At 37.3% G+C, this 27,978-nt stretch overlaps 1 protein-coding gene across 3 annotated transcripts in view; it reads right to left on the bottom strand.

Moving 5' to 3' along the window:
- Positions 1 to 576: 576 nt before the first annotated feature.
- The window catches only part of IRSp53 (Insulin receptor substrate 53 kDa), a 196,488-nt gene continuing 169,086 nt past the window's right edge, over positions 577 to 27,978 (bottom strand). For 2 of the 3 annotated variants that reach the window (XM_089085933.1, XM_089085930.1), the window contains 2 exons: positions 5,955 to 6,115; positions 577 to 1,677 (listed from right to left, as the gene is read on the bottom strand). In XM_089085933.1, coding sequence (XP_088942059.1) covers positions 939 to 1,677; positions 5,955 to 6,115 — 900 coding nt within the window. In that variant the 3' untranslated portion in view covers positions 577 to 938. The remainder of the gene's footprint in view (positions 1,678 to 5,954; positions 6,116 to 27,978) is intronic. The other variant, XM_089085934.1, reaches the window with a different exon arrangement.

Consider the following 27,978-nt stretch of genomic DNA (forward strand, 5'->3'; position numbering starts at 1 on the left):
TACTCGCAAATACGTCTTGTCTTTTTTTTTTTTTTTCATTAGTGGATTCTTCTGAGAAGGTTTTAAATGAACATTGGGCAACACCAGCTTCTGTGCTATTGAAAGGACAATTGGTATAGAAATTTTCCTTCGAAGAAATAGGCTCAAACGATCCCGGAATTTGATTAAAATGCTGATATGAGCGAAAACATTCGCAAAAATCGTTATTTGGCATTTACGGTTCATAACAACACGTACAAGAAGTTTCAAACTTTATTGAAAACAGCCCCTATGAAACTGTCTTATAAAACGGAATGATATATGAATTTTAGCCAAGTAAAAGTGTTATAAGTGATAACTGAACATAGTTCCCTTATTCAAAAGCTAAAAATGTTTTCTCCAAAACCGCGATTCTTCCTGATGCATCTGATGATTCTTCCTAATTAAAAAGAAGGGACAAAAGGATCTGCTCGCTCTTCGCGTATCTAAGCGATATTTAATTACTAAAACTTGTATTTTAGAGAAAGAACCATTAAAAAACCTAAATATTACATTATCTTACGACTTAATATTACTATTGGAAAAATAAATGTTTATTTATTTGATTTTCAGTTACAGATTAGTAAAACAAGAACTCAGAAGCTGCAAAATAAGAACCCGGGTACCTCGAGGTCATACCATATTGGTCATACTCAAGATTACTGACGGTATTTTGAGTATGACCCATAATGTGAACAATTCAGCCCTTCATTTTTTTTAAGATACAGATTTTCTTTTGAAGAGTGCACTATTTCCTGTAGAGTATCACTGTTAGTAAACGTCTGGTTTCCGATTACTGGAAAAAAGCTACTATTTGTTAAAATCTCGTCCTTTTTCTTCACTAAGTATTTAGCACATTCATGCACTTACTCTACTTTATTTTTTATGGTACTCACTATGAAGGGGAACAATTCATTCCTTTATCTTTGAAAATGCAGGTTTTCTTTTGATGAATTCACAATTTTCGATAGAATATCACTGTCAGTATAATGAAACCTTACACGACCGGTTTTTCTGACATCTCTAGGAAGGGTGTGTGGCTTAGGGGACACTTCCCTTTCATTCGTTTCTAAAAATGTAGGATAAAGCAAATCATGGAAAAACACAATAGAGTTCTCTTGAAAAAGATTCGTTTCACTCTTGCACTTTTTATGAGGTTTTAAACCATTATTTACTGTAGTCAATTCGTCACTGTGACGTGAAAGTTTTTTATGGCAGCGACGTGGTAATATTGAAGAAGATGGTGTGCACTTGGGAGGTCTTTTGACGAACATTGGTGATGGTCTTGTCTGCAATGGTGGCTGGGGAGGGGGTAAACGGGGCATTGCACGAGGCTTGGGCTTGCACGCTGTTACTTCAACTTCAGAAGAATGCTCCCAATCTGGTAGTGTATCGTCTTCACAAGTTGTTTCTTTTGACATTGGACCTGCAACGCGTAACAAGCTCAAGAATTTTTTAATACTACCCTTGGCTTCTTGTAAAGATTTTTTTGGTTTTCGTCCTAGTGTAGCTAAATGACTCTCGGTGTGATTCTTTTTTGGAAGAGGTCGTTCTAGTGTCATACAGAATCGGTTATCCATATGTTCTTCTACGTCTTTCTGAAGATCTAGTGCTGACTGATATAGCAAGAAGTCACGGGAACATGCTCTACTCAGTTTCCTAAGGGTGGAACATAAAACAAATAATAAAAGAAAGCAAAAATATAATAGAAAAGCCGAAAATCATTCTCGAATGCTGTTTCGCATGCTAAATTCAGCAAAAAAAAAGAATCAAAGGTGAAACAAATACAATAGCTAAGGTTAAGACAAAGGTAGAATTTGGTATTGCACAAAATAATAAAAATTAAATGGGTATAACTTCGTAACTGCGACGAAAATAAAGTATATAATTGTTAGAATATTCCAAATTTTTAGATGTCAAATTGGAAAAATTGGTCTATTTCGGTGTTTACTGTCATTATTAAAGAAGCGAAACAAAGAGTTCTACGCCACTTTGGTAAAAAAAAGAGGAAAAATTCAAAGGCAGAAAAACAAATGAATTCATTTGTTGAAAATGTTCTGTCAGTAGGTTTGGCCGTATACTGTTATTAATTAAAAAAAAACTTTCCGAAAAATAAGTTTTTCAAAGAAAAGTAAAGGCCATTTTAAACTTAAGCTCAGGAGATACAAATACCTGTTAAAATTCAAACACAAAACGGCCAGAAATTACTGTTATTAAAGAATAAATGAAACCCAAAACGAACAGAACTTAAATAAACTTTCAGAGGAAAAAGCATACAACAAGCAATAATATAAATGAATAAAAAGATCTTAGAGCGAGCAATGCTTGGATTGAATATTAAAATTAATCTTAAAACGAAAAAAAATATTTTGGTATTGAAGTATAAATGAAACTTAAAACGGACAGAAAGTAAATAAACAATCAATGCAAACAAACATACAATATATATTAATGCAAATGAATAAATAAATCTTAAAATGAGTGAAACTTAAATTGAATATGTAAATCAAGTTTGAATCGAATAAAAATAACTACAAACAAGAGTTTGGGTATCGCCTCACTGCAGAAGCCTTAAACCTACTGCGTCATTGGCGCTTGACTGAAAACGAATCATATTACAAATATTTTCTTTTGTAATTAATATTGAAAATAAATATTAAAATTACAGTATAATAGATTTCCTATGTGTTCTTCCCATACAAAACCCCTTCCCATAAGTTATAAACCCCCTTTAATAAGTTATGCCCCAGGGCATAACTTACAACACCTATCCCCGGACCTTGGTGGGCTGTTTGGATACCGGAGTTTCTTGTTATCAGAACTTTGAACCATTTTAACAAAATATATATCTAAAAATTTTATCTGATGCATTTAGGGCGTGGAGGAGAGGGGGGGGGCTAGTCACTCTCCAATCTCTTTTGACTCTTAAAAAGTGAACAAGAACTTTCAATTTTCAGTCAAATGAGACCTCTCCAAAGTTTATACGAGCATCCCTTCCATAAGAAATAATGGGAAGGATTCGGAGAATCCTTAAATTACAACCCTTGCCCTTAGGGCTGCGGGGGAGTTGTCATCCTCAAAGACATAATTTCCAGAACTTAAAACTACTTTGAACTAACTGACTGTCTCAAAATGTTCAGTGTATGTCTTTGGGGTAATAATGTGTGTGGGAGGTGGGTTAGTTGCCCTCAAATCGCTTTCGACTATTAAAAAGGGCACTAGACTTTTGAAGTTCCAATCGAATAAGCCTGTTTTGAAGTTTCTACGACACCGCCTTCTATAGAAACCTTATATGCCCCCAGGGCATAACTTAAAACCCTTGCCCTGAGGGTTGTGGGGGATTGTCCTCCTCAAAAAATATTTTCTATCTGAAAATCAACTACGCTGAACGAAATGGCTATATCAAATTTTGATTGGATGTGTTTGGGGAAATGATCGGCGTGGGGGGGGGGGAGGGGGGCTAGTTACACTCCAATCACTTTCGTCTTTTAAAAAGGGCACTAGCCCTTTAATTTCCAATCGAATGAGCCTGTTTTGAAGTTTCTACGACAACGCCATCTATAAAAACCTTATGTGCCCCCAGTGCATAACTTAAAACCCTTGCCCTGACGGTTGTGGGGGAGTATCCTCCTCAAAAATAAATTTTCTATCTGGAAGTTAACTACGCTGAACAAAATGGCTATCTCAAACTTTTGATTGGATGTGTTTGGGGGAATGATGGGAGTGGGGGGGGGGTTGGGCTAGTTGCCCTCCAATCATTTTCGACTATTAAAAAGAGCACTAGCCCTTTAATTTCCAATCGAATGAGCCTGTTTTGAAGTTTCTACAACAAAGCCTTCTGTAAAAACCTTATATGCCCCCAGGGCATAACTTAAAACCCTTGCCCTGAGGGTTGTGGGGGGGGGGGTTGTCCTCCTCAAAAATATATTTTCTATCTGGAAATCAACTACGCTGAACAAAATGGGTATCTGAAAATTTTGATTGGATGTGTTTGGAGAAATGATGGGAGTGGGGGGGAAGGGGGCTAGTTACACTCTAATCACTTTCAACTATTAACAAGAGCACTAGCCCTTTAATTTCCAATTGTATGAGCATGTTTAGAAGTTTCTATAACAACGCCTTCTATAAAAACCTTATATGCCTCCAGGGTATAACTTAAAACCCTTGTGTCTATCCCAAAAATATATTTTCTGTCTTTAAATCAACTACGCTGAACAAACTGGCTATCTCAAAATTTTGATTTGATATGTGTGGGGGACTGCTGGGCGTGGGGGGGGGCTAGTTGCCCTCCAATCATTTTCGACTATTTACAAGGGCACTAGAACTCTCGATTTCCAATAGAATGAGTCCCCTTTGAAGCTTCTACGACGACATCTTCCATATGAAGTGCCTCTGGGAAAAAAAAAAAAAAAATAATAATAAAACATTGGAGCCGTATGGCCTTTACTATAGGCAACGCTACAGCGTTGCCTCTGATAATATAGTTAGTGAATCAAAGATTTTGCATCATATTTGTTGTACTATTAAAAGATTATTCATGAATAATACTCTTGAATATTACTTGTGAATAATATGTGAATAATTATTTGTAAGAGATTACTTGTGAATAATATCGTGTAAAACAAATTTTTGAAGTAATATGTTTTCAAAAGGTTTCTTTTTTCTGTACATGGTGCTTGCCGACTGGGCTAACAAAGACAGTATCCATGCCTATGTGGATTATTTATGAAGCACAGAGAAGTTAAACATTTAAAAAAAGTGTTTTTTTGTCGTTTTCTTAAGTCTAAAAAAATTAAAACAAGAAGATATACAAGTCTGTGACGTTTTTTTTTCATAATTTTTCGTTTCCCGCAATAATTTTGAAGACCTCGTCAAATCAACAAATCTTTTCTAACAAGAAATATCTAATGTTTTTAAACAAAGCAATAACAGTATATCACAAATCATAATCAAGGAATTGGCAGATATTTTGGACCTACTTTCATGATCCATCGTATGTACCGAAAACGGGAAATACAAGGAAAATCAAAACAAATTATAGAAAAAGGAACTGATAAACGTAAGGACCTAAATGACGAATACTAAAAAAAAAATTAAGATTACTTAACTTTACCATTGAAACTATAAATGATAACTTTATATAACCGTAATTGAATACTTTCTTAGTCTTAGAATTCATTTCTTTTATTACTTGGGTTTTTGAAGTGAGCTAAGAAAGAAAAAATAATCTTCAAAATTTTCCTGGAAAATTAAAGATCAGAGCGCATAGCTAAGTAACATAGTTATTTTTTTTTGTATAGCTTACGAAATTATTTGAGGCGTTCTTCGACATATGTAGAGGTAGTCTTGGAATAAACAGTCCCACACTTCAATATTTTGGAAGCTTTTGGTAGTTCTGAATGATACCTTTCCAGTAACTTTATGCATAACGAAAGCTAGTTCAGCCAAGTTTTACCCTTTACAATTCATAATAGAATTAGCTATATTTATCCGTTTTCTTTTTTACTGCTGTTTTTATTTTCATTTTTTTCTTGCCTAATTATTGTGATATAATTTGTTACTGAACATAAGCATTGATGCTAAAAAAATTATTTGCGAATATTAAAAAAAAGAAAAAAAGCTGCATTTCAGCATAAAATTTTAAGAACAATTTTTCAGTTTTACCCTTTAATGAGTCCCTAAATTAACAGCAATAAAATTGGTAACATTTAAATGAATTTTGGACTTCATTTGCAAGATAACAGGATATACCATGTTCTATTCCTTTTTTATATTGCCTGAGATCGATGAAAAAGCTTAGGAGCTAGCTCTTTTATTTCAAGGGTTTGCACATACTGTTTGAAAGTGTCATGCCATGACAATAAATCTTTTGAATCTTCTCTCGGTCTTCATATTCAAAATTTCTGACAATTCAATAAAACTACTTTCCAACTTACTTTCCTATTTCATCGTTATTAGCATAATCTACTTCTGTGTGGGGAACATGACCATCTAAGCTAAAACCGCTATCGTCACTGTTATTGAGGCTTGAAGGAGGATGAATTGGGTCTGGTGGCAATATCAGAGCTCTACCTTCAGGTTCGGACAAACTTCTCTCCTGAGAAAAAAAAGTAAATGAGAAAAAAAAAGGCAGAAATGAACGCTTTTTTAATAATGATTGTTCTTTTTGTAATTTTAGAAGCTGAGTATTTAACTTTGGTTTCTGAGGGTGAATACTGGTTGGAACAAGGCCCTTACACAGGGAGGGTGAGATCTTCCGACCTCGACTCCGTGAAATCTAAAGGTTTATTATCATTTGTTTTACAATTTCATTTTTCTTCACACTATTTTTTGCTGATTTTTTCGAATGTTCTCCTCAAAATATTTTGCCAATGTATAGCCCATTATGATAGACCTTAGAAGGAAGGGATTTCAATAGCCATACTGCTACTACTACTAACAGGTGGCTAGGGCACATTCTGTGGATGAAGGATGACAGATTGCTGAACATTGTTCTTTTCGGCCAACAATCTAGGGCTAAACGGAAATCACTTCGTCCTCGTCTGGAGTGGGAGAATGTCATAAAGAAAGATCTAAAGGAAATGGAAACTTACTGGGAGGGTGTAAAGAGGGAGGCTGTGAAAAGATTGGGATGGAGGAAGAGTGTACGTAGCTGTGTTGATCTCAGGTGGCTTGGTGCTGCGGTGAGTTGTTAGTAGTAGTAGTAGTATATTATTGAGAAATTGAGAGAGTTTAATTTTCAGAAGGTTGACAATTTTGACTTTTTTAAAATCAACGAGGGGTTAACAACTGGGCATTTTGAGGGACACCTGGAGGCATGAGGCACGGAAGCACGCCGGAGGCATATTCCAAAGGGGGCAATATGTAAATATATACAGCTTGCCTGTTATTCGGTATCTGTTGAATATTTCAGCACCTTCAAAAGCGATCTTTTAAAACTTGGAAAAAATCATTTACGGGTTTATTTGGCAAGGAAAAGAACCCCCCAGACTGAAAACAACTGATATGTACCTAAAGAAGAAGAACAGAGGACTGCAAGTTGTTGATATCCATGCAAAAGCTAAGTAACCCTACGATGGCATTGATGGTGTCACTTTTTCCTATTACACATGCAGCGTTGCCACCAGCTCAAAAATAAAATTCTGATTTTTCTTCAAAAAAAAATCCCGAAATTTCAAAAAAAATCTCGCAACACAATTTTTAAGTTATACAACATAGGGCTGCGCGGTGATGACGTAAAAAGCAAGGTGCGAAATTCAAAGTACCGTGAAACGTGGTTTCTAGTTGTAACTAACAACTGATTGTCAATATTCCTAGTATTATTTCGACGTGAAAACGTTCTGGTGGATTAGTAGAATCTACGACAAATATTTTAGGCCAAAACAATTCGCCAAAGTTCCAGAAAAACGTGTCTACACATCCGCATTTCATCGTTATTTGAATTTCCCACTCGAGAATTAGCGTCACGCTTTGCGGCCCTATTCAATATGGTTTTGTCAAGTGGTAGAAGTTACCTTTTATCACGTCTTCACACATTCCTTTCCCTTTTACCATACCTGCTATTCTGTTTAGTGGCTGTGCCAAGACGCACCCTTGGATCTCGGATTCTTAATTGTGCTAAAAAAAAAAAGAAGGAATCTGCTTCTTTGACACTGAAAGGATCCGGAAAAAACACAGATTCCCTTTTCCGGAATGTACTAAGAATCCAACTTCCTTGGTATTGAACCCAGGCCTTTGGGTATTTGAAAAGAAAACTGTAAAGCAACAGTCAGAAAAACTGCTACTACCGAGTTATTAGTAAAAAGCGCTAAGTAAAGCAACCAACTAAAAAAAATAACTAGTTTCTCAGATATTTATTGGTACGTTTCAGTAATCATCTCGATAATCACAGCTCAAATGACAACCCTAAGAAACTGGACAATTGAGCTTCAGTAAATCAAACTAAGCTCGGTTAGCAAAAGTATAAACATTAAGTCTTCTACTACTAAGTCTTCTACTGAGCATAACAAGTTTTCCGATGGTATTCATCGCTTCCGCTGCCCTAGATCTTGGAATGCATTTGAGACTCATAAAATTATATCAAGAACTCAAGGGAATGGGGACGAGGGGCACATGCACTTGAGCTGGAAGGACCAGCCCCGCCGTGGGTGGCCTCCTCGTCCGTAGGAGACATGGTTAAAGATTCTGTTTAGTTCTGTGACATCATGCACGTCGGTATTAAGGTTATTTTTGGTTTTTTGTTGATGGGTTGGTTGTATTTTGTTTCTTTTCGTTGATTAAGGTTGGTCGTAAAAAGGGCTGAAAAAAAAGAAAAAAAAAAGGAAAAAAGTGCCACCGCAAGAATGGGTTTCTTGTGGACGGAGGACGCCCAGTCTACGGGAGAGCAAATAGCTTTTTTTGTGTTAAAAAATTTTAAAGTTGTAAGAGTAAGTCTTTTGGAAGACCACCTTTAAAATTAGAATTCGTATTAGTGAAAATTGAAGGATATGAATTTTAAGAAATTGAAGTAAAAATGTCAACGGAAAAGCGTCTCCTAGAGGGGGAAGGACGCCCTGGAACGGGGAAAGTGATAGATATTTGGAAAGAAAAAATTCAATTGTTTTCGGGTCTTCATGTCCACTAATAAATTTTCTTGCTTATAATAATTTTTTTTTTTTTTTTTAAGTTTAGGTGATATGAAAATGAATAAAGTTGTAAGATTGATATTTCTTTTTATTAAAATATAACAAACTGGAGAGGAGGAGGGGAGGGAAAAAAAATAACAACTACCTCTGAAAAATGTTAAACAAAATTCCTTCTGTTGACACACAGAACATGGCGATGGTGGTGGTTATGGTCTTGAGGTCAGTTTCGGGTTTAGGTGCCATTTTTAACATGATGATTGCGATGCTGACCAGACATAAAAAAAGTGGAACCCTTTCTTCTGGATAAATGAATTCAGCTTTGTGAAGACGTCTGAGTCAAAGCCAAAGACAATGTTGGTGCCGATTTCCATAGAAACGGGTTCTGCTGAATGCATGATATACAGACTGGAGTCACAGTAACCCTGGTCTACCAATGCGGCAGTTAATGTGAGATCAGCATTCAGCCGGAACCACTGGCACAGAATTCCTATGTCGTCAGGGAACGGCATCGCCATATTCTGCGTGTCAAAAGAGTGGAATCTTCGCCCAGACAAGTAGCCGAACTGTATGACCCGCCCAATTAATACTCTCTTTCCCCTGCCAACCGGTCTGTAAACGCACCATTCACCAATACGCAATTCCGATTTCACACCGACCTCTGCATTGGTTTGTGGCGACTCACGTAGTCCTACTCGTCGGCCCTGGACCATCACCCGTTTTAATCGGTCACTACTCAGCTTCTCAGAGCTTTCCCTCAGAAGCCACAACAGCGTGGATTTTTTTATTGGTGTTATGGAGCCGTCAGAAGTCTTGACAAGACAAAACCTAGAATTCTTCATGTTCGTCACAGGCTCACTAACCCAATTTTTCTCAACTTGGTGTTTCATACAGTGAGCAATCACTGACAAATCTTCAAAGATGCCGTCACTTTCCGATCTCGATTCAGTGTCAGTCGCGGAAACATTTTCCTGCTTATCGGACAGAGTATTTTCCTCTGAGTCATCGTCTGAGTCACTGTCGTGAAGTACAGAAAGACGAACATTCGGTACTTGGTGACCGAAAGCAGGAAGTACGTCGTCGGGTATCAAGGCTTTCATTATTCGCTGGCTTTCAATGCGAGCTCGCCCTAGCTCGAGTTTGATTTCATCGTCCCCGGGCAAAGAAAAATCGGAACTGACGGACACAACACCAATGGATCTAACTCGCTTGGCCTTGGGCAAGGACAACTGTTCATTAGAATATTGAGCTTAAAAATCCGCTATACTTTCATATCGACGAATTCGATGTAGAAGTTGGAGGAACGAAAAGTTTATTACAGTACTGTAAGTGCTGGTTTGAGACCGCATCTTCCTAAAAAAAATCTTCACATGGTTGGCTATTCATGTTGGAGAGTTTGAGAAAAGACGTTCGAGCCCAAGCCGATTGAATCGACGAATGAGAAGCTCTAGGGAATGCATATTTATCTCTAGGCAATGGTAAAGTTTTGCGGTAATAAAATTTTCGTTCAAAGCATAATGTCCACTTTTTAGGACCCAGGATTTCCAATATCGACCGCAGTAAACAACACGACCAAGTAAAGATAACCTCTCAAGAGAAGAAAGTTTGCCGTCGTAAAAAACGCGCCGTACGCTTTCCATAAGCCAAAGATAAAACTGTGTTCCTTCGCTTTCAGGAACACGCTGTTTCAGGTGTGCCGGAGGCACGAAGGAAGGGACACCTGTGACGGTCAGTTATTAGCCCCTCGGAAATCAACCGAAATATGCACAGATTGTTTTCGTGTGCTATAGATCACAAAGTCCTCTTACAACAGGTTTGACAATTGAATTCGGGAGATATCCCATCTGTCTCTCTACTTTCATACATACTTGTTATCTGAATGCTCTTTCGAAACTAAGTAGAAAGATTTAAGGGAATTTTGAAACTTGAAATATTGACGAAGATTTTGGAAGATAATAAACATTTGGGAAGCCAGTTCATACGGTAATTTATTTTCTTCACAAAAATTGCAGCAAGACAATTCCAACAAAGTCAGTACTTTTGTACCCTCTCAGTCTCTCATTATTAGTCAACATTAATTTTATTTTATAAATAGCTCCAAAACGCACTGACTGATTGATTAAAAAAACGCAGTGCCTATTTATCAGGAAACAGTTGCACATGCAAGGAATGTTGGGGGACTTTGAGTCCCTACTCCCTCTAGAAATTTTAATATATATATTCTTGCAATCGTTCACTTTTTTAGCTTCCCCTTCCCCTCCCAAATAAATTATTGCGTACTATATGCCTCCGCTTACTAATTCATATAAATGTTAAAGCTCTTTATGAATATTCAAAAGTCAGTTGGAGTTGCATTAATTTTAAGCTTTCCCTACGTTAGTGTCCAACATTAAACTTTTTCAGCGGCACAGATTTCCTTTTTTTTTCCCCCTTTTTTACGAATTATGAACATCATCAAAATATTACGTTACGCTTTTTTTTATCGATATATTTGTTCAACAACGGATGTTGAAGCATTTTCCTTGGCAATGGAAAGGAATTACTAGTTGTTTAAACTTCCTAACCCTATTTTATTTTAAACAAAAAAAAAACAAGTTTTTTTAACTGAAAGTAAGGAGCGACATTAAAATTTAAAACGAACAGTAATTATTCCGTATATGAAAGGGACTTTCCCCTCCTCAGCTTTTTACGCTACAGTATTTTGTGTTTCAAACAATAGAGTTGTTATAAAGAGTCAAACTTTCGCTTTACCAGTGAGTCCCTACGAAAGGGACAATCCTGTCCATATACAAAATGATTAATGTTCATTTTCTGGTTTGATATCGCTTCTTATTTTCAGTTAAAAAAAACTTGTTTTTTTAGATAATATCTGAGAATTTTTGAATTAATACAGCTTCGATTTTGGCTCACCGTACATGAATAATTAAAACGAAATTCGCATATTAATTTTCCTTTTTTTGACTAAATGGCTTTCCCGAAATTTTGTTCTGACGTAAATTACGAATTAACTTACGTAATGAATTTCTATATTCCTATGTTCTTATTACGTACATTAGGGAGCTCGCCCCCTAGTCAATACGTTGTTCTTTACGATATGGTTAGAATTTTGTTCTAATCACAAACCCCTAAACCACAAAGGCCGGTTAATTAGAATAGATGGCTTTTTTTAAAGTACTAAAAAAAAAAAAAACTGTAGCGTAAAGAGCGAGGTATTGATTAGGGGGCAAACCGTCTCATATACGTAATAGTTTCTGTTCGGTTTATGCTTTACTCCTGCTTCTTACTTTCAGTTGAGAAAAACTTGATTTTTTATTTAATTTCTGATAGTTCTTTAAATAATGCAGGGAAATCTGGCCCACCCTTCATAGAAATGTCCTTTCCCCCAAGGAAGTATCCTCCATGGAAAGATCCTCCCACGTAACCTACTCTAACCCCGACCCCCCACTAGAAAAAAAAATCCTCCTGAAAACGCCTGTATACTTACCAATAACCAACACTATATGTAAACAATGGGCAAAGTTTATAACTTGCAGCCCTTCCCCCGGGAACAGTGGGGGAATAAGTCATCCTCAAAGACATATTACTTAGGTTTTCGACTATGCTGAATAAAATGGCAATCTCAAAATTTCGATCAGGTTACTTCGAGAAAAAATGAGCATGGGAGGGAGCCTAGTTGCCCTCCAATTTTTTTGGTCACTTAAAAAGGGCACTCGAACTATTAATTTCCGTTCGAATGAGCCCTTACCCGATATTATAGGACCTCTGGGTCAATACGATCACCCCTGGGGAAAAGAAAAAAAAACAAAAAAAAAACAAATAAACACGCATCTCTGATCTTTCTTCTGGAAAAAAATGCAAAATTCCACATTTTTGTAGATAGGAGCTTCAAACCTGTGCAGCAGGGTTACCTAAAACGCTGAATATGAGGGAATGATTTTCATTGAGGTTTCTTAGCTTTTAGGGGGTCTTCACCCTCCTTTTCGAAAATAAGCCCAATTTTCTAAGGTGCCTAACTTTTGATAGGTAAGATTAAACTTGATGGAACTTATACATTTTAAATCACAATTAAAATCTGATTCTTTTGATGTATCTATTGGTATCAAAATTCCGTTTTTTAGACTTTCGGTTACCATTGAGCCGGGTCGCTCCTTAGTTACAGTTCGTTACCACGAACTGTTTGATAACCCAACTTTTTCATTCATTTATTAACAAGTTCTGACTTGGTTCATTCTAATTTCCTGTTTATAAACAAGAAGCTACGAGGATAACATCAGAGAAAATAAAATTAAATGAATCAATAGACTCGAAGCCTTATAATAGAAGCCAAAACTCAGCTATTGCCTGAGTTAAAGAAAAATCCGAAGGGGAACAAATGACGAAAGCAAAGACTTCCTTGTTTGATAACCAAGTTACATCTAGGAAATTTTTTTTTGATAATATGGATCATAATGGATTATATTATTCCACAAAATGGTTACTTGCGATGTCAAAAGAAGAATCAAGCTTAACTATTTTACTCATAACACAAAATAAACAAAGCAGAGAGTTTTATCGAACCAGACTCTTCCTAACGGTAAAAACGCTACTTTATCCCCAAAACAAGATATGAACCTTAATTCTTTATTAAATAAAAAAAAAAACAGTTTTTCAACTGAAAGTAAGGAGCAACATTAAAACTTAAAACAAACAGAAATTATTGCTTATATGAGGGGGGGGGTTGCTCCTCCTCAAAACCTCATTCTTTCAAAAAAAGCTTCTTAGTGTTCTAATAATTCAAACTTTAGCGTAAAGAGCGAGGCGTTAAGGAGGAGCAACCCCCTCATATACTTAATAATTGCTGTTCGTTTTAAGGTTTAATGTTGCTCCTTACTTTCAGTTTAAAAACCTTGTTTTTTTTCTATTTTATTTCTTATCGTTTTTAAGTAATGCCAGGAAATCTGGCTACACTTCCACGGAAAAATCCCTCTTTCCCATGGATATATTCTCTAGACAATTCAATCCTGGTGAAAATTTACTCCAGAAAATTAAATTAAACCCTTAAATTAGGTCGTTGAGGATGACAATCCCCCCCCCACCACAACCCTCAAGGCAAGGGTTGTAAGTTATGCCCTGGGGACAAATACGGTTTTAATAGAAACTGTTGTCGTAGAAACTTCAAAAAGGGCTTATTTGATTGGAAATTGAAAGGACTAGTGCCCTTTTTAATATTCAAAAGTGATTAGAGGGCAACTAATCCCCTTCTCACACCCACCATTTCACCGAACACATCCAATTAAAATTTGAAGAGAGCCATTTCGCTCTACGTAGTTGAAAAGTCCGGAAATTATGTTTTGAGAATGACAAACCCCCCACGACCTCCTAGGCAAAGTTTGTAAGTTATGCCCTGGGGGAATATAAGGTTTTTATTGAAAGTGTTGTCGTAGAAACTTCAAAAAGGGCTCATTCAATTGGGAATTGAGAGGGCTAGTGCCTTTTTTATTAGTCGAAAGTGATCATATAGCAAATACCATGCTCCCCCAACACGCCCATCATTTTCCCAAACACTTCCGATCAACATTTTGATAGAGCCATTTTGTTGAACTTAGTTGAAGGGTCTGGAAATTATGTCTTTGAGTATGATTAAATAAAAAAAAAACAAGTTTTTTTAATTGAAAGTAAGGAGCGACATTAAAACTTAAAACGAACAGAAATTATTCCGTATATGAAAGAGGCCCTTTTCAACGCCTCGTTCTTTACGCTAAATTTTTTTGTTGTTTAAAAAAAATTGATGAATGATAAAGAGTCAAACTTTCGCGTAAAGAGCGAGACGTTGATGAGGAGACAGCCCCTTTCATATACGGAATAATTTCTGTTCTTTTTAAGTTTTAATGTCGCTCCCTACTTTCAGTTAACAAAAAACTTGTTTTTTTATATTTAATTTTGAACGTTTTTGAATTAATGCAGGTTTTGATTTTGGCTCACCGTACATTAAAACAAAATTTGCATATTAATTTTACTTTTATTTGGTTAAATGACTTTCTCGAAAGTGGTTTAATTTCATTTACGAACGTTTTTATTAGTAAATATACGTAGCTTACGAATTAACTTAGGTAACAAACTTCTATGTTCATATATTTTTAATACGTATATTAGGGGATTCTCCCCCTAGTCAATACCTCGCTCTTTACGCTAAAGTTGAATTTTGTTCCAATTCTGTAAAAATGTCAGGGGCGAACCCAATCATAAACGTAATAATTTCTGTTCCAATTCTGTAAAAATGACAGGGGCAAACCCAATCATATACGTAATGATTTCTGTTCGTTTTAAGTTTTGATGTTGCTCCTTACATTCAGTTGAAAAACTTGTTTGTTTTTTTTTCATTTAATTTTTGATCGTTTTTTTTTAAATAATGCTGAGAAATCCGGCGCCCCCTTCATAGCAATGTCTTTTCCCCCATGAAAACTTCCTCGATGGAAAGATCCTCCCACATAACCTCCGACCCCCCTCCTCCTACTACCAGAAGAAAATCCCTCCTGAAAACGTCTGTGTACTTCCCAATAACCAATACTATATGTAAACATTGCGTAAAGTTCATAACTTTCAGCCCTCCCTCCGGGGACTTTGGGGGATTAAGTCATCATAAAAGACATATTGAATATATTTTCGACCATCCTGAACAAAATGGCAATCTTAAAATTTTGATTAGGTGACTTTGGGAAAAAAATGAGCGTGGGAGGGGGCCTAGTTGCCCTACATTTTTTTGGTCACTTAAAGGATCACTAGAACCTTTAATTTCGTTTGATTGAGCCCTCCCACGATAATCTAGGACCACTGGGTCGACACGATCACCCCTGGGGAAAAAAACAACAAAAAAACAAATAAACACGCATCCATGATCTTTCTTCTGGCAAAAAATATAAAACTCCACATTTTTGCAAATAGGATCTTGAAACCTCTACAGTAAGGTTCTCTGATACGCTGAATCTGATGGTGTGATTTTCATTAAGGTTTTATAACTTTTAGGGGTTGTCTCCCCCTTTTTTCGAAAATCAGGCAAATTTCCTCAGGTAACTTTTGATGGGTAGCATTAAACTTGATGAAACATATATATTTGATATCAGCATTAAAATCTGATTCTTCTGATGTATCTATTGGTATCAAAATTCTGTTTTTTAGAGTTTTGGTTAATATTCAGCCGGGTCGCTCCTTACTTACAGTTCGTTACCACGAACTGTTTGCTTATCAATCAATCCTTACTTACAATACAATCCTTACTTACAATTCGCTACCCCCCCCCCCCCACAGCCCTCAGGGTTGGGGGGGGGGGGGTTGTCAAACAGTTCGTGGTAACGAACTGTAAGTAAGGAGCGACCGGGCTAGCCATTTTGTTCAGGATGGTCGAACATTTATTAAATATGTCTTTTAGGCTGACTTTTTCCCCCAAAGTCCCCGGAGGGAGGGTTGAAAGTTATGAACTTTAAACAATGTTTACATATAGTATTGGTTATTGGGAAGTATACAGACGTTTTCAGGGGGGATTATTTCTGGTAGGAGGGGGAAGGGGGTCGGGGGTTATGTGGAAGGAACTTTCCATTGAGGAAGTTTTCATGGAGAAGGGACATTGCTATGAAAGGGGCGCCGGATTTCCCAGCATTATTTAAAAAAACGATCAGAAATTAAATTAAAAAAAACAACAGTTTTTCAACTGAATGTAAGGAGCAACACCAAAACTTGAAACGAACAGAAATTATTACGTATATAATTGGATTCTCCCCTGTCATTTTTACAGAATTGGAACAAAATTCAACTTTAGCGTAAAGAGCGAGGTATTGACTAGGGGGTGAATCCCCTAATATACATATTAAATGTCCCTGGTAACGACCTGTAAGTAAGGAGCGACCCAGCTGAATAGTAACCGAAACTCAATGTGGAACTTTGTATTTTTCACCAGAAGAAAGATCACGGACGCGTGTTCCTTTTTTTTCCTTTTGTTTCCCCAGGGGAGATCGTAAGTAGAAAGCTATCTTATAGTCGTGAAATGACCACGTGGTTTATGGTTTTCTCACTGAGAATGAAAAAACAGGAATTTTATCACTTGAAAAAACATGAATTTTCTCAGTTTTATGGATGTTTTCTTGGACGATTATGTGTGTTGGTCAATTTATTTGATGTTTCTCATGGATGTCAACAGCAATTCATGTCTGTTTTATTGTTTGTCAGTGAGAATGAAAAAACAGCGACGAGTACAGTAATTTATGGATGTTTTATGGTTTTTGTCAGTGAGAATGGAAAAACAGGATTTTTCTCACTTTGATGGATGTTTTATGGTTTTTATCAGTGAGAATGGAAAAACAGGATTTTTCTCACTTTGATGGATGTTTCAAGGTAGATTTATTTGTTGTTGTTTGTCCAGGTGTAATGACAATGGGGTGATTTACATAATCGGCGGGGGAATTATTGGTTCACGAAAGGGGAATTAAGAAACAAACATGGCTTCTTTGTTGTTTGGCTAGCCTAACCTGAGAAATTGATTTACATAATCGGTGGGGGAGAATGTATTGATTTACAAAAGGGGGAATTAAGAAACTAATATGGCTTCTTTGATCTTTAGGCTAACCTAACCTGAGAAATTGATTTACATAATCGCTAGGGGAATGTATTGATTCACGAAGGGGGAATTAAGAAACATTACGGTTTCTTTAATCTTTAGGCCTGAGGGATTTATTCGTTGTTATTGTTGTTTTGGACAAGTGCATGCTAGGGATGAATGTCAAGGTGTCCAGGAATAGGAAACCGGAAGTACATGCATCCTTCTCAGCCAATCAGAGAGCTGGTTACATATGGTTTTCCCCGTTACATAACAATTTGCCCTTGAGATTTCGTATATAACGGGCATGCATTGTGATTAAATTATCAGAAAGTAAAGTAACCTGACAATGGATAGAACACTTTAAATTTTTGATGAGCTTGAAGCCTTGGCAGCCACAATTAGCAATGTGAGTACATTTTCATTTTTTATTTCCAAAATAAAATTATTTTCCTTGGTCACCCTCTAGTATATTTAGGTAAGTACCCCCTCCCCCCACAAACCTAACCACCGTGCAATCTTTATACTCACTAGGAAACATAAAATATGTTCTTTTTATTACATAAACCTAATACCCATCCCACCACTCTGATTTTACAGGTATAATTCTTACTAATAGAAATATTTCTCTTTTTTTCGATAAATTTATTCTTTCTGTAAGCCTATCAAAAAGTGACATTCAACTTCTGTCTATCCCATAGCTATTAATAAACCGTTTCCATTTAAGCCACCACTGCCGTTTACTTGACTCAAAAGAATTTTTCCCACAATGATTTGAAAAGCTGACACCCCACAAATTCATTTAATGATTGTTAATCCTTAACGTTAGTGACTTAACCAAAAGGTTTCAACGATACAAAGGATTTGTTTTTCTCTTTCTCAAATTAAAGCAGTTTTAAGCAAAAAGAGATTGCTGTTTATTAAGCTTTTGGATTCGTAACCTGTATTTGCAGGAGAACCGGTGAAACGGGATTATTTCCAAAAATAATTACTAACAATATATTTAGGACATTGATGAAAGGGGGGGGGGGGTTTGACATGCCTCAATTCTATCACCATTATTGTAAAATGAAAACAAAGTGTGCATGAAAAGTAAGGGCTGGAATGTCTATGAATAAGCCTTTTTTTTAATTAATTAAAATAGCATTTGATTTCTGAGTTTAGTTTATTTATATTTTTTGCTTTAATGAAAATGCTGGCGTAGGGGGGCTTTCTTAGTGATAAATTCTTTTCTAGACAAAATTATGGTTCGTGTGGATGTTGATACTAATTGTTCTTCTTTAAAAAGGGGGTACATTATTTCAATAATAACTTTTTTCTCTTCTTTAAGGCACACTGTAAAGAATGTCTGTCGCTACCCCCCAGTAAGAGAACAAGGGATAATAGTGTGGTTTCTGTGAAGTCTACAGTCATGTAATACGGTCGCTTGCCGAAGCCTCCTAAAGAAGTGATGCCCGCCCAAGTCATGTTGGTATGTAACATCGCTTGTACATCCGCTCTCCTTGGACCTCTAATAGCTGCCCCATCAACGCTAGGTCAGGAGGATTACCCTCCAACATGCTATGTCAGATCCATCCGACACCCAAGCCCAGACGGATTTTGCAAATGTAAGCATTTTTTCCTACCTATCATATAGAAATATCTACCAATTTCTTCCAACTTTTTTATGCCTTTTCTACATGCACCATTTTCAAACACTGTGTAAAAGTGTATCTCAGAGATATTGAAAGATTTTTTCTCCCCAAAGGAAATATAATGTTCTCCCTTTTGAATCATGTCAAGTGCATGCATTCACCCTTGCTAAATTAGATTAGTGAAGCCAAAAAAAAATGCACTATATCCCGCTCATAATAAGTAGCAAAATCCATTGCATTATAAATTGCTTTATTAGCGAATGGTTCACCTTGCCTCTACAAATATTAAAAAAAAAAAAACTTTATATCGGAATGAGCTGTGTATCATGACAGGAGATGGCTATCCATTTCAAATCATGTTTTTTTTTTCCAGAGCAGATAAAGATTATTAATGGGAAATTTTGTTTAAAGGGAATTGTTCGAACAATATCAAGTTGTCACCTTCAATGTCATGCGATTTAGACTTTAAAAACATTATGCTAATATAAAATAGGTTCCGGGTCTAAGACGCGCTACCGGAAATACTGTAAACCGGGGACGCGTCGTAGGAAGTGGTGCTGGGAAGTGCCGCAAAAAAAATTTAAAAAAAACAAAAAAAAACAGTAGGGCTGATTTGAACACTTTGAAAATAAGCTATTTTTTTGAACAAAATCAAATCGCCGCCTTCTATGTAAAGCGGCGTTTTAGATTGTATTTATCTTATATTAAGTTTGATATTCTTTCAGTTGAATTAACCAAATGCTACTATGCGCATACTGCTACTACTACTACTACTACTACTACTAAGCGCTGACTTTAAATAATACGTAAATAATAATCCAAATTTTTAAAGCAGTAGGGGTGATTTGAACAATTTGAAAATAAGCTATTTTTCATTTATAGATTGGACGACCATTGGTCCCTTATTCTTTATCGTCAGCATCATCAGTTGGAGAAGGTGAGAAGCTCTCCAACAACATTTCACACGGGAGCGATATAACTAATTCCAATGAAAGACCTTATAATATTGATGAGGATTTAAATGTGCTTTTAAATGTTGATAATAGCACAGTTGAGCAGGGGGGGGGGGACTTGAGCCAAAAGACACTACAGCTTTTGGAGGATTTCACAAACGAATTAACTGGGAACCCTTCTCCTCCTCCTCCTCCAGCATCCGATACCCTAACGAGTCCACTACAAACACCTGAAGTGGAGCATTCACATACCCCAGAGAGTGTTGACCAACTTGGGGGTGGGGATAATATAAACGAGGGGGCGGGGGTTACAACCTTTCCAGATTTTCAAGTGTCCAACACAATTTTAAATGTAATTGTTGTCTACACTGCGACTTTTGGAGACCCTTTTAAGACACTAATGGGGGAAAAATTTGTTTTTGATCCAGTCGACATTGTGCACAACTATGTAGATAAAATTCGTGCACTTCTGGAGAACCAAATTCAATTGTGGGGGAGGTATTCAATTGAGGTTTCTATTGTTTTAAAAGTATTCTATTTAAATGAGGGGAAAAGCGAAGTTTATTATAATTATGTACATTCCGAGTTACGTTTGATCTTTTCGAATTTAGAAAATATTGAGGGTGTTTTCATGGAGTGGGTAGGTCAAATTATAACGCATCTTGAGAACTTTAATGAGAATATTCGTGGCTCAGTAGTTTTATTTATCGAAAATTTAAGCGTTAATATTTGTAAATTTCAGAAATATTTTATTTTAAGAGGGGGGGGCTGGTGGGGACAGGGCAGTGGTTTTAAATTTTAATCCAGATCGAGAAGGCTGTCAGGGGGTCCAGTGGAAATATTTTGAAACAGAACAAAAATGTTTCAAGTATGCTTTTCTCGTATCAGCATTCGAGCCTCTAGCACGTGACGCTATCAAGACGAATTTAGATAACTGGGCTGTGCATGGGAAGGAAGGGCCCGGTTTCCCCATTGTAGATTTCTCTTGCTTAGAGGGGAAAAACACAGTAACGCTAAAATCTTTTGATATTTTTCAAAAGGCTAATATCCACTTAAATATCGGCGTTACTCTGGTTTAGTTTGAAACAGAATTTGAAGATGGGGCTGGTTCAAAAAATAAGAGGGTTGTCTTCCCTGTAAGGGGCCCGTCAATTGATTTGGTCAGACACTGGGTTTGATTGTTATACACACCTCCATCTAGTGAACCGAATGCAATTGGCCATTTTAATCCCATTACAGACATCAGTAGAGTTCTGGGGGGTGGTAAGCATAAGGGGTATGTTTCTACTGTCCAACATGCCTCTCTTGATTTTGGACTGAATTAAAGTTGCAAAATCATATGAGGCATTGTAGCCGGCATGGCTATCAGACAGTGGAAACGGTTTCAGGGGATAGGGTCATTTTATGCTTCAAAAATTTCCAGAACACCCTCCTCCAATGCAACAAAATATCTTTAGACTGTGAAGCTAAGCTGGTGGAGGTGAACGATCCCCAATTTCCAAACCGAATCAAAGAACACCAGGCTATTGCAGTGTCCTATGCTCACGCGCAAAGAGATAGTTCTAACACCATGCGGTTGTTAGAAATAGTAGAAACGTTGGATGAGTGGGAGTGTATGGTCAAGGCACTGACTAAACTAATTGGCACGGCTAATGGTGCTATTTCTTGTTTGATAAATACCCATTATCCTATGGTGTTGTCTGCAGAGGATCGTCTCGAGATTAAAGATAAAAAAATATGGGGGGTTTGTAAGGGGAAGTTTGCAGAGGAGGAGGACAAGGGGACTAAAGGGAAAAGAGAGGGGAGGGGGAAAGTCAGAGATCATAATCACTGTGAGCAGGAAAGCGCCTCGGGAGGCAGTAATTTTAGAGGTGTTGCACATCAATCGTGTAACTTAAATGTTAGCCAACAGTTTTTTATCCCTGTTTGTATTCACAACTCAAATTATGACTTAAAATTTATTTTACCGGCACTGGCATGTATGCATAGGGAGGGATTGGGAGGAGATAGTCCATGGGTCAATAATTCATTTACCTATAAAAACATTCCCAAATCAGCCGAGAAATTGGTGCTTCTCGAGCTGAAACGGCAGGCACTGGATAATAGGCATACATGTTGGAATAAAATCAGGGTTTTAGATTCCTTTAGTTTTTTTCCCAAGGCATTGAGTCAATTGATTCAAGTGCAGAAAAGCGCCAATTTTGATAGCTTTCCCTTACTTAAACAGCACTTTCCAAACGGTGAAATGTATGATCTGTTGACCTGCACAGCTGTCTACGCATACGAGTATTACTGTTCTAGTGCTCGCTTAAGCGTGGTGAAACTACCTCCAATTGGAGCTTTTTTCAATTCACTGACCAGTAGTGAATGCAGAGCCGAGGAGTATGAATTTGCCAAGAATGTGTGGTCTAAGGGGAATTGTAAAATTGGGTGTGAGTATTGTAGAATGTACTTGACCAGTGACGTTCTAACTCTGTTGGATATAGTCTGCAAGAACACAGACCAAATCTATTCAGATTTCGGGTTTTATATATGATATTGTTCTTCCATGCCACTTTTAGTGATGGATTTGATTTTCAGAATTAGTAGGGAGTAAATAGGCCTAATCACCGATGTAGACCAACACATTTTTGTAAAGCGTTCAATAAGGGGAGGGTATGTTTTTAATGGGGACTGCGTCTTATCAACCGATCCGAGCGGACAAAACAGCGGTGCAAAGTCAAATGCAGTGGTCTTGGACATTAACTCGTTATACCCCTCAGCAATGTCTCAATACTCTGGGCCGTGTGGGAGTTATCAACGGCTGGATAATACTTGCGAGTTCCCCGACATTAACAACGTCAAGGTAAGTGGACCACCAAAATGGTTGTTTCAAGTTGATAGTCAAATTCCTCCGGCAATTCACGACTCAGCCAAAGATATTGTCTTCCCCTGTATCAATCGACTCGTGAGCAGGGACTCTCTGAGCCCCTACAATCAATCAGTGGCTAAGGATATGGGGATGCACTGGACTCCCTCCAAACAGAAACTGATTGCTGATTTGGACCCTAAGGAGACTATCGTTGTTCACCACTTGCTTTTGCACTGGATGGTGAACAATGGTTTCAAGATCACCAAAATACATACGGTCCTGCAGTTCAATCAGCGGCCTTACTTGAAAATATATATCGATACCATTGTCGATAGGCATTCAAGGGAAAATTCCAAGACGGAGACGGACTTGTATAAGCTGTTTCTAAAGTTAGCGATTTGTACAATATGTGAATGCGATTGTAACAGAAGTCGTTGTGATGTTGTGAATGGCCCTCTAGAATGTGCCAGAATTATTGACGACCCACATTTTACATCGTTCACGAGCAAAGAGGCTGGCATCGTTCTTCTACACAGGTGAAAGCGAAATGTGGTACTGAACAAGAATATAGCGGGCGGAAGTTCAGTACTAAAAATTTCCAAAAAACTCATGTTGTCGTTTTTCTACAATGTGTGCAAGGTGCGATGGCCACGGGAGGGGGAGGTTCAAGTTTATTATGAGGATACAGATTCTCTGCTGCTAAAGGTAAATGGGACTGAAGATTTATTGGGTGATCTAGAAAAGGGGGAACACATCAGCTCACGGATGGATTTAACCAACTGGAATCTGTCCCTCTACCCCGAGTTGGTGAAACGTTAAGCCCCCAACCAACTATTAATGTTAAAATCAGACACGGGGAGTGATTTGATATCCAGGGGAGTGTTCCCGGGCCTTAAAATTTATTGTGTTAAAACTCATAGTGGAGATGACAAAAAGGCGTGTAAAGAGGTGCCAAATCGCTTTATAAATTACAATTTGGAAAAGAGTATGTACAGGAACTATTTAGAAAGTAGCCTAGTGCCAAGAGAACAAGTTCTTGGAATTTGCTCTCTATAGTATAGAAATTATACTGTAAAAGTGGAAAAAAATGCAATTTCGTGTATGTCTGACAAAGTCTATGTGCTCGAGAATGGTGTGAGTTTCCTACCTCATGGCCACTACCGTATATCAGACCGAGTTGAATGCATAGACTATCGCAATCAACTTGGTCTGGATAAATTAACCTAACTTGAACTAACCAACTAACCCGTTCATAAATTAACTAACCACCACCACCACCACTGACCCAACTAACCCAACCACTAACCTGTAGCAGTGACAACAACTATTGTACTGTTTTTGCCACCGCGGCTCCTGGAGGGGGGCCTTCCCGCGGACCCCGGGGGGGGGGGGGCCCCGCCCGCCGCCGGCCTTCGGCCCCACGGCCCTGGGGGGTGGGGGGGACCCCACCTTTAAATTCACTGTAATGTTCAACTGTGATTTTCCCGTGATTTTCAAGTGTTTTTTTTTCAAGTTTTGTTTTTTCATGTGCTCTTGTTGTTTTTGTTGTATAGAAAAGTGTTTAAAGACAATAAGTGCTGATGTTGTACATAAAAGTGTTCATGATCGACAAAAAGTGTGTTTTTAAAGACATTAAGTGTTGCTCTTCATGGACAAAAAGTGTTTTTTATTTATGTTGTACATAAAGTGTCATTTTTATCATTGCAGTTCATGTTGATCAAATAGAGTTTTCATGCAGTGTCGAAATAAATGCTGCCATTAAATATTGTCAACTGTTCTTGTTGAACAAGTGTTATTCTTATCGTTGCAGTTCATGTTGAACAAATATTTGTTTTCATGCAGTGCCGAAATAAATGCTGCCATGAAATATTGTTGTTATTCTTGTTAGCCAGTACTAGATAGATCTATGGGAAAATTATTGCTAGTACTACTTATTCATTGGACACGTATGATTTACAGTTAGTTGTAGTCCAACTGTTGTCAGCAGCAGCAGCATGTATCAATTTAAAACACCCTTCAGGTCGTTTCTGTGTGGTCCCTCAATGTCGGGGAAAACAACACTATTAAAATAATTAAAAATTGTGATAAAATGTTTTTGGAAAAACCGAAAAAAATCTACTATTGCTATAGTATTTGGCAAGAGTCCTACGATCAAATAAAAGCAATTGCCACAACCATACCAAAACAATTCATACGAGGGCTTGATGTTTTCAATAGTATTGAATCGAAGTCGTGGCTGATTATCGATGATTTGGCTGAATCCATTGAACAGTTCTCACAGGAAATGCTACAATGTTCACTGTCCGATCCCATCATGAACACATTTCCATAACCCGAGTTCTACACAATCTGTTTCATCAGAGTAAATGCATGCGAACCCTTGCTTTGAATTGCACCATCTATATTATCTATCGAGTTGTTCGTGATTCTAGCTCACTCATAACTCTCAATAAACAGATATACCCCGGCGCACCTAAATTTCTGTTGTCAGCGTACACTCAGGCGACTAACAAGCCCTACGGGTACATTTTGCAGGATCTTAATCAGAACACACCCGAGGATCTACATGTAGTCACCGACATTTTCAAAAATGAAATTACAGTATATCTTCCGGTGAACAGTAGAAAAGGCTATTAGTTGCCATTATGACACTGAAGAAACTACACGAACAACGACATTTATTTTCCGTTTTAAGCACTTCAAAACCCTTGCTTAGGAAGGCTAGACTTAAACATGGGGTCGACAATGATTTCATTAATCTAATATCTGAAGTTTGTTTAATTTTAACTGGGGGCATTGTTCAACTCTCAGAAGGTTTTAGACAACAAACAAAGCTACAGCGTTCCACGCTACGCGCCTTGGATTTAAAAAACAAGGAGAAAATTTTTAAAAGGAAACGGCTCCTTCAAGCAGGCGGTAGCTTTTTCTCACTTTTAGTGCCAATACGGACAGGACTTTTAAACAGTTATTTCTAGAGAGACAGAATGGCTAAGTCCTATAAAATTACACCATTTGAACTTGTCTCCCTACCCGTTGAATATTTTGAAGACAATCTATGCGAATTCATTAATGATAAGAATATTGCCGATGACAAAAAACTGCTTTTACTTCAAGATGCAATACGACGTGTGGACAAGCATAAACCTTATCGTTAGACACCCACCGTCACCGCCGCCGCCACTGACTCCTCCAAACAGGAAACATCTCCTCAAGATTCTGCAGCACTGCATCAAAGGAGAAGGACTTGAATTCAATGGTATTAAAAATTGGAAACCTATTGCCAGTGACCAATCGAGGACAGAGTATTAACTTATCTCATGTTGGAAACTGGTGATGAACATCAAGTTCAATTCGATAACACAGGGAAACGAATTATAATTCAGGGAAAAAGTTACAATCTAGTTAGTTTAATTTGTGATATTGTGACGAATCGTAAAAGAGTTTTATCCTTTGACATTAATCTATACACCTTTCTAAGTGTATCAAACTTTCCCAAAAGTCTTATTGGCAATAAGTAAATTCTAAAGAAACTAAGAGAATATAGTCCTCCAACAACACCAACACCAACAACATTTAAAAAAGAAGAAGAAGATTCAATATTTGAAAATACTATCAGTAGTAGCAGCAATGATTTTACAACACCTGTGGCTGCTAGTCAAAAGCGAAGACGAATTGATTCACCCTCCAGTGTGCAAAAGGGTAGTGGACAATACACTACGTGTTTGCGTTCAAAATGCATGAAGTTCTGAAAGATGTCTATGAAAATATTGGTGAAGCGGGAAGTTTAAGTTCTCCCAAAACGCTTTCTAAAGTTGTCTCCGGCACCACATTGAAAAAAGCAAAAGAGTATCTAGAAAATGAACCAATTTTCACACTACACCAGAGTAACAGGCTGTGCAGTAAACGATATATTAAAACTAAAGCCTTTTCCCCTATGCATATAATGCAAATGGATCTTTTAACTTTGGACGCACTTCACAAGCGTCACACTGCACCCTACAAATATATTCTGGTGGCAATCAGTGTCTTTAGTCGCTATGCCTATGCCATTCCACTGCGATCAAAGAGAGGTGTTGAAGTTGCTCGGGCCATTGAAAGTATTCTTGAACACGATTCATATAGAAAAATTCAATCTGATCGTGGCAGTGAATTTGTTAATCCCCATGTGCAAAAGGTTCTTTTGAAATATAATACAACACTTTATCATAGTCACAGCCCGATAAAGGCTGCATTGGCTGAACGATTAATAAGAACGATTCGTCTATTAATTTCAAGATATTGTAGCCTGAAAAATACATCGGCTTTGATTCATGATTTAGATAAAATAATGCGGATATACAACCATCGACCTCATCGATCTCTGTCCAACTCAAGCCCTCGGGATGTTCACTACAATGAAAATAAATTTGATACTTTTATAAGGCAATACTCCAATGGTGAAAAAGAGAAAAAAAATGTGAAGAAGAAATTCAATGTTGGTGATACTGTTCGAATTAATAGAACCACCAATATTTTTGAAAAGGGAATTATTTATGGAGCACCGAACTTTTTAAAGTGTCCAAAATCCTGGACACCGAGCCCACGACATATCGACTGCGAGACACCAAAGATGATGAGATTCTCGGCGGCTTTTATGAATATGAACTGCAAAAAAATAGAAACACTAGTGAAATGTATCAAATTGAAAAGATATTAAAGATTCGTACTCGTAGGGGCAAGTGACACTTGCTTGTTTACGGGCTGAGATACATCGGAGATTTTGATTCTTGGGTTAGTGCTGAAGAAATTGACAGTGCCCAGTGATTTCTCTGTGACTTTCATGTCCAATGTTTCTGATCCTCTCTACAATGACTTGAATAGAACAAGTGATTTTTGGACGAAACTCTCCCCCACCATCAAATTCGACGGAAAGTATGAAGTGGCTCTTGTCGACTGTATTCTCAAAAATACTAATGACATCCTGAGAAAGGATCGTAAATATGAAATAAAAATTAGACCCTATGATTGGCCGCCACCACCATCCTCAAGTGATCAAGAACAAATTCAAAAAATCAATTGGATGGATTATCCATACAATGAATTATCCTACGAGGAGCTCACCTGTATGAACGATTTATGTGGTTCTATTAATAAAAGAATTTCCGCTCGTAAAACGGGAGCTTTTAATTTCAACTATTCAAAGGAGGAGGGTAAGATCTACATTAGTTCACCTATTGCCAGCGAAATGGTTATCCTCAATGATAGTCTAAAGGATGTTCTTGGCTTTAAGCTCAATATAATCAATGGTAAAAGTGCAGGAAACACTAATTTCATTTTTGCTGACTATCCACCTGCC

This window comes from Artemia sp. Qi Xiang Cuo, chromosome 1 (genome assembly GCF_049724085.1).
Source record: "Artemia sp. Qi Xiang Cuo chromosome 1, ASM4972408v1, whole genome shotgun sequence".
NCBI classification, from domain to species: domain Eukaryota; kingdom Metazoa; phylum Arthropoda; class Branchiopoda; order Anostraca; family Artemiidae; genus Artemia; species Artemia sp. Qi Xiang Cuo.